Source organism: Lonchura striata, chromosome 7 (genome assembly GCF_050655825.1).
Source record: "Lonchura striata isolate lonStrDom1 chromosome 7, ASM5065582v1, whole genome shotgun sequence".
Lineage (NCBI taxonomy): Eukaryota > Metazoa > Chordata > Aves > Passeriformes > Estrildidae > Lonchura > Lonchura striata.
The window spans coordinates 38,612,791-38,625,085 of NC_140709.1; the positions used below are offsets into that span (position 1 = coordinate 38,612,791).

Sequence of the window (12,295 nt, forward strand, 5' to 3'; positions counted from 1 at the left end):
CTGGTTAAATCCACAGTAGGTGAGGGGAATACAGAATAATGAGAGAAGCACACTCTGCTCCATGGCACTGCCACCATCCTGGGCTGGAGCATGGGGAAGTCAACACAAGCAAGTCAGAAGATCAACAGACTGCTGTAAACACTCCTTTATAATTGTCCCTTTTCATTCTGCACTATTTTTGTGCTGCATCTGAGTGAAAAGTTACACTAAACCCCTGCCCACAGATTTGTTTACAGCATGCCAAACGAGGAGAAAAAACCTGCTGCTGCAGCAGTGTCTGAAGTTCAAGAGCAGTAACTCAAAATCCTCAATGCAGCTTTTGAAACAGCCTCTCCTGAGGCCAGGGAGTCTCAAAGCTTTGCATTTCTAGGAGGTTCTAACTCAGTCATTGATCATGCCAAGTGACAGCTCTCAGAGCCACTTCACAAAAGCAATGCCCCTGAAACCATGCTACAGACAAGGGGTTCAGAAAGACAAACACAAGCACTTCTGAAGAGAGAGAAAACATGGAAACTGTAAATTAAGATTAAATTAACATTTTCCAGTTTACCTCAATGTTTTTGAGGTATGGAATTAATTAAGATTAAATTAATATTTTCCTTTAACAGGCAAAGTATATTTAATACATTAATTTAAGAAGAGTGCAGACCAGAAAAAAGCACCTAACTTCCAATCAAAGAAATTCCCTTAAGAGATCCAAGAAGCATTTCTGATCTAACAGACTGAATAAAACAAAGCTCATTGCTAAACCATTCTATATAAACAAACAACTTGATCCAGTCAGATGAACAAAAGGAGCAGCAGTCATTTATACAAACGTCTGAATCAATTTTTTTTTGCTTGTTTTAAAAAAGGCTGAAAATGGCCAAATCCTGGGGCAGCTCTCTGCTGTCATGTCTGCCTATTCACCACCTCAAGGTGGTTTTCCTCTTCCCTTCCCTTCTTCCACAATCTGTTAAAAACAAGCCCACCTTCATCTCTTCACTGCAGCCTAAAAAAACAAGCACATACATGCCACACCACGAAATAATCACTGGTCCTGTAGATCAAAAAAAAAAAAAAAATGTTTTCCTTCCAGAGATGGAGGCACTTTTTTAGCTTATGAAAATACTTCTCTCCTAAACTGTCTCCTCCCAAAAAAAATCTTTTCTATTTCGTCTCCTGCTCCTCTCTAATCTTGCCAAAGTTGAAAAACATTGTTTCCACATAGAATAAGGTGATAAAGTGAATGCCACCTTTCTTCAGCCACCCACAAAAGCCACCTCAGTTGTCATGTGTCTGTCATCCCTGCCTGTGCTTCCCACCCAAACACAACAGCAGCTCCCCACAGGGCTTTGAGTAACTCAAAAGGCATAAACTGCTCCAGTTAGCAAGCACAAAACAAGGAGGAAGGCTGGCAAACTATTTCTTTTGTACTTAAATATAGGAGGGGAAAGAAAACGGGACCAATTCCAGCCTGTTCGTGTCCCAGACCAAGGCAGCTGTGAAGTGCCAAGCATGCAGAGCACTCCTCTCCCATCCCTCACTTTGTCACTGACTCCTTGACATTTGTCCCCGTGGTTACTGCAGGGCAAGTGGATAATCCTGTGGAAATTGTTCCCTGGGGAATTCTCTGATAGCTTCTTCATGAACTACATCACAGTGATTAGAACACTGAAGCCATCACCCTCTGGAGACCAGTGTGTTCAGTGCATTAAAGCTGACACTGATTGAATATTCAGAAATCAACAGTTTGGGGAGAATAAGTAGTTTAATTACAATTACTGAAGTATCTCAGCTCTCCTCACTCACATGCTCATAAGAGCAGCTACTGTACCTAAACCAAAAATTTGATTTTGCCAGAGAACATTAAAGACAAAAAAATTAAAATTTTGCAAGTCTTTTTGGAAGCAAAAGCTATTAGAAGACACTGAGTTGTATATTTGCACCAGCCTGGGCATATATGGAGGAGAAAAATAAATCACATCTTACAAAACTGAGAAAGCAAATTTATAATGAAGTTAAAATACAACACAATATATCCTTGGAAAAATATTTCCTGAAGCTTATTTTAAGAAAAAAAAAGAATGTCAAATCTCCACAGAAGATTGTCTTCAGCAGTTTATACCTTCTCTTTTCAAATACTGGGTCTGAAGTTTTTGTCTGGGGCTTATTCAATTTTTAGAGGTGAGGAAGACACATAAAAAGACCAACTCCAAAAGAGAATTTGAATAAATCAATAGCTGCACAATGTTATCATAATGCTGAGAAAAACAGCCTGAGCAACAAGAATTAATGTAACATAAAGCATACAGGTTTCTTTTTTCCCTTCATCCTCAAGACAGTGACAGTTACTTTATTGTCTGTTTCAAACACTTCTCTACACTAATTACAGATGATTTTGACAGCAAACCATCTATTTTCCTTAAGATGATGGGTGAAATTTTGTACTCTCAGAACTCCTCAGGTTGATGCTTAAACATTGAGGTAAACTGGAAAAATGAAGTCAGGACCCTCTGATTTATTTCTCCAAGAGATGAGTTTGGCATTTGGATGATTCCAAATGAAGTCATTCCACTGCCTGAAGACAAGGGCAGAACCAGGGAACCAAACAGGATGAAGAGCTGCCATTTAGAATTAAAGCACTAATTAAATAAGCAAGGCTCCTAAGGATCAACTCCAAGTAGCAATAGTTTACTGGAAATGAGTCTTAATTCCTTTTAGATCAGGTAATCTAATAGCACAGACAGATATTTATTAACCTAAGATCTGGAGTTATGGGAGAGAAATTCCTGAAAAAACAGTGGTTTCCTTTAGGTGGGCATGAAAAGCTGTCTGCAGATCTGCAGTTTAAGACTTACCTGGATGTTTCCTGCTCCTGGCTCTCCTGAGAGCAATAAGACAAAAACGACAAAACCCAGCACTTGGAACTATCTCAGTGAAAAACTGAAGTGCACATACACCTAACAAACATGGAAAGCCTCCAGAAAACAGCCCAGCTAGCTGAGACCAGCTGGATCTCTGTGAGAACACAGCTAGAAAAAGAAGAAAAAAGGACAACTATTCCCTGGGAACATCCATCATACATTTTTAAACACTGGTTTTAATGTTCATATGCTCAGCCCTCCACAGAGTTGCCCAAGTGTGCTTTGATTATATTTCAGGTCCATCAATCAGCCACTGATTTATGAACCCATTTCCAGTTGCAGTGAGTTAGAGGTAACTGCAAAAGGAACCTGACTTTTAGAACCAGTCAGGCATTTAAAATACAGATCCACTTGTTCAGTTCTTAAAATCCATCACCTGATATGTTTTCAGAGCAAAATGAAAACAAGCATTTAGGACAAAGCTGAGGAAAATTAAGAACTATCTGAGCTAGGCAGATGATAACCCTGGCAAATAAGGTATATATTGAGGTTTAACAGGAGCTACTAAAGCACTTTGGATTTTGAAATTGAAATTACTGAAGGGTACAAAGCAGAGTAGCAGAGTAACAGCAACAGTGTGAAGTCATATGAGGTATTTAAAAGCTGCTACTTCCAGTGACATTAAAAAAACCTGAGAACAAAATGGAATTGAAGCCATCTATTTGCTTTCTGCCTGGGAAACTTTCATTTTGACCATCACACCTAAAAACAGGAGAAAACCAAGTTCAGACACTCTGAGCAGGGCCCAAAGTAACTGCAGCAGTTTCCAGCTTTGTGAATAAGCTGCTTTAGAGAGGAAAGTATGCAGTAAAATGATGCAGAATGTGACAGAATGGAGACTGAAAGGTAAATAAGCTTCTGTTGCTAACTCATGTTTAGCTACAAAGGAGCAGAAGGAACACAAAGATCAGCCAGAAAGCACTGCAGCAGTGTTCACACAATGCACAGCCTGGAAATCAACCACTAGCAGAAATTATCCAAGGGTTTGGGATTCTGGAGTGTTTCTATTAATAAAAGGAAGTGATTTTAAAAGTGCATATATAGACAGGCTGGCAGGCTAATGTTTTAAACCTGTTTCAGGGTACGAGCCCAACTCTGCTCAGAACCTGATTTCAAAAAAGCATCTAATGCAGGAATTCAGAAATAGAACTTTAGTGCCTTCACTCACACACAGGCTGCTCTTCACAGTGGTCCATGGAAACATGTTCCCAAGCACAAAGGGAAAAAAGATAAAGCTCAACACTTGGTAACCTGAAGAGAATTCAATCATGGATGAGATGACACCAAGCGCAAAAAAATGCCGGGAAACAAAACTTGAGTTAGGTCTTCCCCCCTCTGAAGAATCCTCCACACTGCTAAAAATACATTTTATCAGGTAAGTTTTCCAGACAATCTAGCAGATTTTCATTTTTATTTCAGAATGTTTCTTCATGTTTCTACCCATTTGATACTAAAAAAAAAAATATTGAAAAGATCACAGCAGTTTATTTTGAAGGATTTTTCATATAGCTCTGCTGTCACCACAACAATTCAAAAATGAGACACAATCAAAAATCTGGAACAGTTTTTGTGGCAGAAGGACATGCCCACTCCCAGTTTAATTCTTTAGGAGTAGTTCAGAGTGCTTTATTGGGCAGGTCTGCATGCTATTCCTCCAGAAAACCAGGCTGACTTCATGTTATTGACAAATTAAATACTGACTTTCAAGTCCATAACAGGCCAAGACTGGATTCCTGACCAAAGTGCTTCTGTGCAAATTCTCACTGTTCCCCTTGTGGTGATGAAAAGCTGTAAAAAGTGAGCTCACAACTGTGGTGCTTCAGTGTTAAAAAATTTAAAAATCCAAGGAGGACATGTGATTTTTCTCTTTTTGAAGTTAAGCTTCTAATTCCTTTTCTGTTGCTGAATCTTTCATTTAAACAACCACAGAAAAACCTCCTGTCTTTTGGGCTTCTTGTCCACTTGTACTATTTTTTTAATGGCTGAAGCTTAGAACTTTGTCTGAATGAATCCAAGGACAGGAACAGAACTAGTAATTTAACTAGTTACCTGGTTAAATTACTCGGTGCCTTGATTTAACCTGAGATGAAAAACAGAAACACACAAGGCAAAACAAAATCACACCAACGGATGAAAAAATTATAGGGAAAGACTGCTTAAGAAAATCCACAAAATAAAACACTCATTTTACGTCTAGAAAGTCACATGCTCACCTCAGGAGACATTTTACAGATGAAGAAAGTCACAGATCTCATTCATAGTGCCAAAGAACAAACCAAGAATCAGATAAAGGTCATTTTCAATTTGCTTTTTGAAAGAGACAAACACCTGATGTGTACCCTTTATCCACCTAATGCTGCTAAAGCTCTGCAAGAAACAATTCTGGCAGCATTCCTGGGAACAGCAACAGGAAGATAAATGCCCTGCTCAGTGCTCTGCACTGATTTTGTCAGGAGTATCAATCCCATGGAAATTACCAGGGTTATGGATTGCTGTTCACAGGATGCTCTTGTCTTTGCTGCCTGGGTGAAAACCAACACACCTTACAGAGTGTGGGTTCTAGAATCACACCAGCCTCCTAAACCTTGGATCTGAGAAGGCTGTGTGCAGCCACACCAGAACTCCCAACATTCCTACAATCAGCACTGTACCTGTTCCACTGCTGCCACCAACACTTGCTGAAAGACAAAAACCTCACCTCAAAAACCTGTTCTTGAGCAAACCACATGAGCTGTTTCTTTCCAAGGCCAGGAAAGGATTTTAAAAGATGTATTTAGTTTGATGGACTTTTCCAAAAGGAAACAGTACCTTTAAGGTTCTAGTTGGGGCCCAGCCAGTGCCATCAATTGAGTGTTCTCTCAACAAACTGGAAAAAAAAGACACACAGATTATACAGAGCAACTTCTGCTTCAACTGCCTTTGTCAGAAACCTGCTCAGAAAACATTAGGAAGTAATTGCAAGATCTGATTCTTGCACTATTTATACCCAGGTAATGGAATTTTAAACCCCAGGAGTTGGGATGTCTACCTAAAATTACCTTCTACACAGTGTCATTACAGAACTCCCCATCTGAGCTCAGCCTCTGTCAAAACATCTGAATTATTTTCCTCCAGCAGCACAAGTGTGACAGAAATGCTTGTGACAGGCTCAACACTGAACCCTTTATTTATTCCCCGATACATCATAGAATATGTTAATCCCTAGTGAAGAGACAGCCTTGCAGGATGACCCATCTCTCACCAAAACTGGCATAAACCAATCCAAAAAAGGGTGTTTTGGGGAGGGATATCTAATCAGCAAAGAGAGGATCATCATCCTCTATTGTGTGAAAGGACTTCAGCTTCCTACAGGTAAAAGATAAGAAAGTGAGAGAGTTTTAGTTTGTCTGCTCTGGAGGTAAAACTTATAAATTTTTATATAGCTATAGACATATATTTAGAGAAATATCTATAGATGGATATAGATAAATATATAGATATCAATATACAGATTATAAAATATAATTTTAATTTTAATATGAATACCAATATATAAAATATAGAATTTAATATAGAATTTCCTATATGCACACATCCAGTACAGATGAACCATATTACTGTACATATTAAGCCCAGTGAAGCTGCTGACCTATTTGCAAGTAGAAACCATTGAGGTGTTCAGGCATTTCTGGACCTTTCAGACACAAACCTCAGCAGTTATGAGAAGGAGATATACTGGGGATCAGAGCACAATTGAGATATAAGCTGAAGTCTTGCTCAGAAAAGTAATAATCTGAATGAAAAAAACTCTATAAAAACTCCTTGAAGCATTATTTTGGAATCACACCTTCCTCTGTAAGGAGTCGTCTAAAATAACTCACACAGCAAAGCACAAAAATTCACCACCAGCTGCAGCTTCTGCTACTGAAATGACAGGGTTAAAGTGAAATAGTCTTAAACTATAAGGTTCTAGCAATTTCCAGGCTGACAGGTGTTAAGTAATTTTTAAATTACAGTAGATGACTAGACCATACAGCTTATGTAGTTATCTAATGAACATGGCAAGTTTATATCCAAGGAAATTCAAATCCTTGTTCAGTGCAGAGATCCTAGGAACAGGATGATCGATCTGGACAAGCCCATTCCACCTTAAGTGTCTGTTCATCTTATTTCTGTGCCTTTCAAAAGATAAAATATGCCATTACCACTTGTGCAACATTCAAAATAATATCTTGTGGCTGCAGTTTGTCTCCATACGACAAAAGCAAAAGCAAAAAAAAGCTTGCTTTTTGTCTGTTCCTTATCAAACTGCATGCAGTGCTTCCATTTGCCTCTCCACACACCCACTGAGAAATTCCAAGTGAGAGGGAAGTTAACACACCAAATAAAATCATAAAAAATATTCAGTGACAGAGCACCTGAGCATGAGCTAAGCCTCATGGACAGCCCTGCAGCTTCCAGGCCTCAGAGCTCTCCTGGCACAGCTCCAGCTGGAACACTACAGCCAGGATTGAGGAGACACCTGCACCTCTCAGAGCACTCTGGCAGGAAAGCAGGGAAGCACAGAAGTGTCCCTTTGGCATGACACTCCTTATTTGCTGATAGAATTGGTTTTAGAGCAGCACCCTTTTTCTTCCAAAGATTGGGAATGACCTTTAAGCCCCTCAACAGAATATTTTCCCAGATCTAGGGAGACCTCCCAGCTATGATTACAATCATACATCAATCTGTGTTCCTATGGGCAGACTGAAAACCATTGCTTTTCAACTTTCAGTAACCAAAACAGCCCCTGATGTGACCAGTCAGCTGCTCAGATTTCATTTCAACAAATATCTCTCATTCTATAACTCCTGAATGCTTTGAGGATTTTTTTTCTTTTTAAATACACACATCCTAAAGAGATCTTTTAAAAAACATCCCCTGAAGTGGGAACTGCATGATTCCAGTAAGTGTAAAACCTTCTGAAACTCCAGCTGACCCAATGTGCAGCTTAAGTGACTACAATTTACTGTAAGGAGAAGATCAGTCTGCAGAAACCTCAATTTTTTCTATCCACATGTGCACCACAGGTGATATCCAGTACGGGCCAGACTTAAATAAGATCTGTCATTAATAATATGGCCCAGGGTAATACAGCACAGAAAAACACAATTTTTCCTGCCCAGAACTGTTACACTTGACCACAAGTTTAACTATTTAGAATGTTTTAATCCAGGGATGATTATCAAACCAACACATACCACAGCAGGAGGTATGTTGGGGGGGGAAAGCACTGATGATTTTCTGCTTTTAAAAATAACTGAAGCTATTTTAATGCAAAGACTCTTGTGTAAGTTGATTGCAGATGCTATACATAGAATGCATTCTCTGACAGGCATAAAGCAATTAAGTTATTTTAGTTTTTCCATCTAATGCCAGACATTTCCAAGGCTGAATATGTTGAGGAATCTGACAATCTAAACTGTTTCAGTGCAGATACTGAAAGAACACCTCCACTTCATTAGAATGATGATGCTCCAAACACCACATTCCTCTCTTTATAATTAAAACCATTTCAGGAGATGGAAAAGTGTGGCTGCCCCATCCCTGGAAGTGCTCCAGGCCAGGCTGGATGGGGCTTGCAGAAACCTGGGCTATTGGAAGGTGTCCCTGCCCAAGGCAGGGGGTGGATGCAGAGGAGTTTTAAGGTCCCTTCCAAGCCCAACCACTCTGGGATTTTATGAATGTGAACCTCAGAAGATGCTGTGCTACAGCTGGAGCTTCAGCTTTGGTTTGGTGCCTGGTATTTGTTCCTCCCTGGTTCAAACACCTCACCTGTTCATTCCTTTACCTGCACTCAGAACATTTAAGTTTCTTAATTCTGATGAGCATAACCTGCATAGGGAGGGCAATAAAAAACTTAATTTTCACCAGGACTTTCAACACAGCACTAAAATGACTTCTCCATCTAGAGGAAAAAATCAGCTTCTCTTTAAGCACTGATTTGCTACACATGGTGACAACCAGGCTGGATTTTCATAACAGCTTTCCATCTCACTTATGGGCTTTGCTTCTGCTTCATCTGCCTTTTCTTCTGTGTGCCAATAACTTGAAAAATGACAGGCAGGCTTCTCACTGCTGTTTCTGTTTGGTTTCTGGCCAATTTCACCATCAGGTATTGAGGATGAAATTGCAAAGTTTCACAGATTCATTTGGAAAAGGAAACATTTACTATCAAGGAAAACCATCCAGCAAGAGAAGCCTCTCTAGCAAGGTAAAGCTTTCAGGCTTCATATCCTGACCCCAACCCTGCTCTGTTATAACTGGCACATGTGTCTGATCAGTGGATATGAAATATTATAATTAACAAATGGCAAACAAAGAATAATTACTGTCTAAGTATAAGGAACACTTTTTCCCTTCCTTTTTGAAACAAAAAGAATTTTCAAGCTCTTAACACACAGGGGCATTAAAAGGTAAAGCCTCAAAGCCTCCCTCAGGGCCTGAGGATGATTCATTTATGAGGGAGGGAAGATAAAACCCAACTACATTTTGTTTAGGCTAGAGTTCACATTTTTACCCCATTTTTTGTTCTACAAGTAGAATAAAACTCTACGTCTGAACCTGAAAAGCCAGGCTCTCCATGATCCCTACAGCACAGCAAAGATGAGACTTTGAGTAGATTTTTATGCTCCTAAAAGTTACATGCAGAATCAGCACAAAAAAAATACTGTCATGACAGGTAGATCCAATATTTTATCAAACAGAGAAACCTCCAAGGTTAAAAACCTCCAACTGAACGTTGTTCCTACCTTAGGCAGATTTCTCCTGTCTCTGTAATGTTTGGGTGCCAGATTCTTGTCAAACATTTTACCTTTGGAGGCTGCCAGGAGACAAAACAAATTACTGTGTTATCCTTTAAGATAAAACCCTGTTATAACTCATAAGACAGAAAAAGGCAAATATATTTGATATTCACAGCATGGGTTTGTATGTTTAGGGCAATGATGCATTATCTACAAGAGCCAAAACAGACTTCTCTGCCCTTTTAGCTTTTCTAAACTCTGCATAAAAACCAGGCTGGTATGAGGCTTTTCCTTAGAAAAAATAACTTTTAAGAAAGCCAAGAAAATTTACTCCTTCAGGGAAAACAAAACACTCATTCAGTTTCTTCATACTTAATTATTAAGAAAATAATTTGAACAAAAAAAGAACTTCACCAAGGTTTGTCCAAATCAGAGATTTGTTAAAAACCAGCAGATGATGCAAAGATAACAAATAAATAATTAATAATAAGTAAATAACTTATTTTAAATACAGACCCTCCTGTTCACAACTGACCAGAAATGCATCAGCAGTGAATCTGAGGCACTAAAATGAAAAGCCACAGGCAAGATCATCAAACTTCTGAATGTCATAGTGGTGTGAAATACAGATTTTTAAAGTACAGTCTCCTTTGCTCTAGTTTTGTGAAGTAAATGAAGAGTGGCACATAAGAATTTCAGTAGCTTAGCAACAGCACGTTGCTCCATCCCTGCTCTCCCCATTAGGACTTGCAGCTTTCAATCAGGCAGATTATTTCTGATAGGAAGTGTCCTGGAATCCATCAGCACACACCAACACCTTGCAGAACTTCAATTAATACCCAGATTATAAATGTGGAGCCATCTCCCTCCACTTTTTCCAATGTCTTGAATCAAGAGGCAAAACAGCTCAAAGAGCTGTATTTGCATGGCAGTACCATGTGCTTTATCTCATCTTGTTCCCAACTTCCCAATTACCTTTTAAAGAAACTTTTTTTAATTAAGACTCCTTGGAAGAGGTAAGAAAATATGCATGACACTGAGTTACCAAAAACAGACCTAAAATGTTGTATAAAAAAAAACCACTCATCACCACAACAAATCTGGGATTGGTAGGGCAGATTTTGCCTTTCCCCCACTTCACTTCTGTGCAATAACTCAAGGGACATCAGGCATGGCATTATTGAAAATTAAGTGGCTCACAGAAAACAGTCTCAAACTTTCTGACCTCCAAAATACCTTAGAAGTTTTCTAACAGCACAAGCTTTTCATTAGCTACACTTTCACATTGTTTTGAAAGATGATGTCTAGTTTTCAAGCAAGGGAAAGCAGCAGAATTTATTCCATGCCATTAGATCACGATAAAAGAATAAATTTCTACCATATGCACCTTCAAACAGGGAATGTATTGATGAGTCAAAAAAAAGCTTTGTAGAAACTCTTTTTGAAAAATCTCCAAATCCTCACAGTGAACTAACTGGTATCTCCTTTTTTGTACTCTGGAAACAAAAGAATTCCTTTATCCTTTCAAAGTGATTTTCATTGCTAAAAGTTAGAAAAACCCACTCCTGACAGTAAGACAAAGGTTTTTCTCGGTCTCCTTTTTTCCTTTTAGACAGAAAGGACAACTGCAGCACCACCATAAAATTTATCTTCAGACAAAACTTCTCCTTGGAACTTGTTCCAAATCATTTTTGAACCCTCCCCAGACCAACAAATCCAGAGATTTCCTCAGGATGATGTTTCACCTAAGCATCTGTGACACTCTGCACAACAAAGCTCCTCAAATCCATTTATTTCCTTGCCCAAACTCATCCTTCCACCCTCAAACACCACCAGCTGCACAGGTAGATGCAGCCTCAGCTGGGGGCACAGCAGTGATCACATTCACTTTCTTCTCCATTTCCAAGTAGCCACTTCTGCTCAAGGGTCCCTCATTTAAAATTAGCGCTCTTAAAGGACAGGTGAACAAATAGATTTTGTATTTTTCAAAAAATTATGTATTATTTATGTATTTAATTCAGTCAGTATCCTGCAGATGTAACTCCTCACTAGTGAAGAAATTTACCTCAAGAAGGAATATGACTCCTAAGAGAAATCTGAAGTCAATGTTATTTGAAACGTTTTCTCTGGACACCAGCTAGTCCCAAAGCATTCCGCTAAAGCACCCTGCAACTGCAGCTCTTCCCTTTACAGTCTGTGGAAAACACCATTTCCCCCAGGAGGCCCTAGTGGGGATACCAGTCCCTGGGGTGAAGTTCACTGCAGCCCTGAGATATTTCTTGCCACCTTCCACCAGCAGTTTCTGGAGAACTTCTCAGACTGGCTGAAAGTGAACACTACACACAGTGAAGCACTGAGCAGTTTGGCTGAAGGCCACAATACCGAATCTTCCAAATTGTTCCTCTTTATTTATTTTATGCTCCTCCACTACCCCACAGTTCCACGTCCACTCCTTTTGCCAGTGCAGGTGTGTATCCCAGCCTTGCCTGTGGGCTGAGAGCCCTGGCAGGTCTGCAGAGCTCTCCTGAAAAGAGGCATCACTTGTGTCAGTCCCATTCTGCCTGGCAGGAAACCAACCTCAGCAGAATTCCCTCAATATTGGGATTAATACTGCATTAATAACCT

General features: G+C 39.4%; 1 protein-coding gene across 3 annotated transcripts in view; it reads right to left on the reverse strand.

Annotated features, from left to right (window-relative positions):
• The window catches only part of UBE2F (ubiquitin conjugating enzyme E2 F (putative)), a 54,014-nt gene that overhangs the window by 23,663 nt on the left and 18,056 nt on the right, over positions 1–12,295 (reverse strand). For 2 of the 3 annotated variants that reach the window (XM_021536107.4, XM_085585606.1), the window contains exons 6-7: positions 9,677–9,747; positions 5,715–5,772 (exon numbers count right to left, since the gene is read on the reverse strand). The exons of the other annotated variant lie outside the window; for it this stretch is intronic. In XM_021536107.4, the coding sequence (XP_021391782.1) occupies positions 5,715–5,772; positions 9,677–9,747 (129 nt within the window). The remainder of the gene's footprint in view (positions 1–5,714; positions 5,773–9,676; positions 9,748–12,295) is intronic. 3 annotated transcript variants of the gene reach the window in all.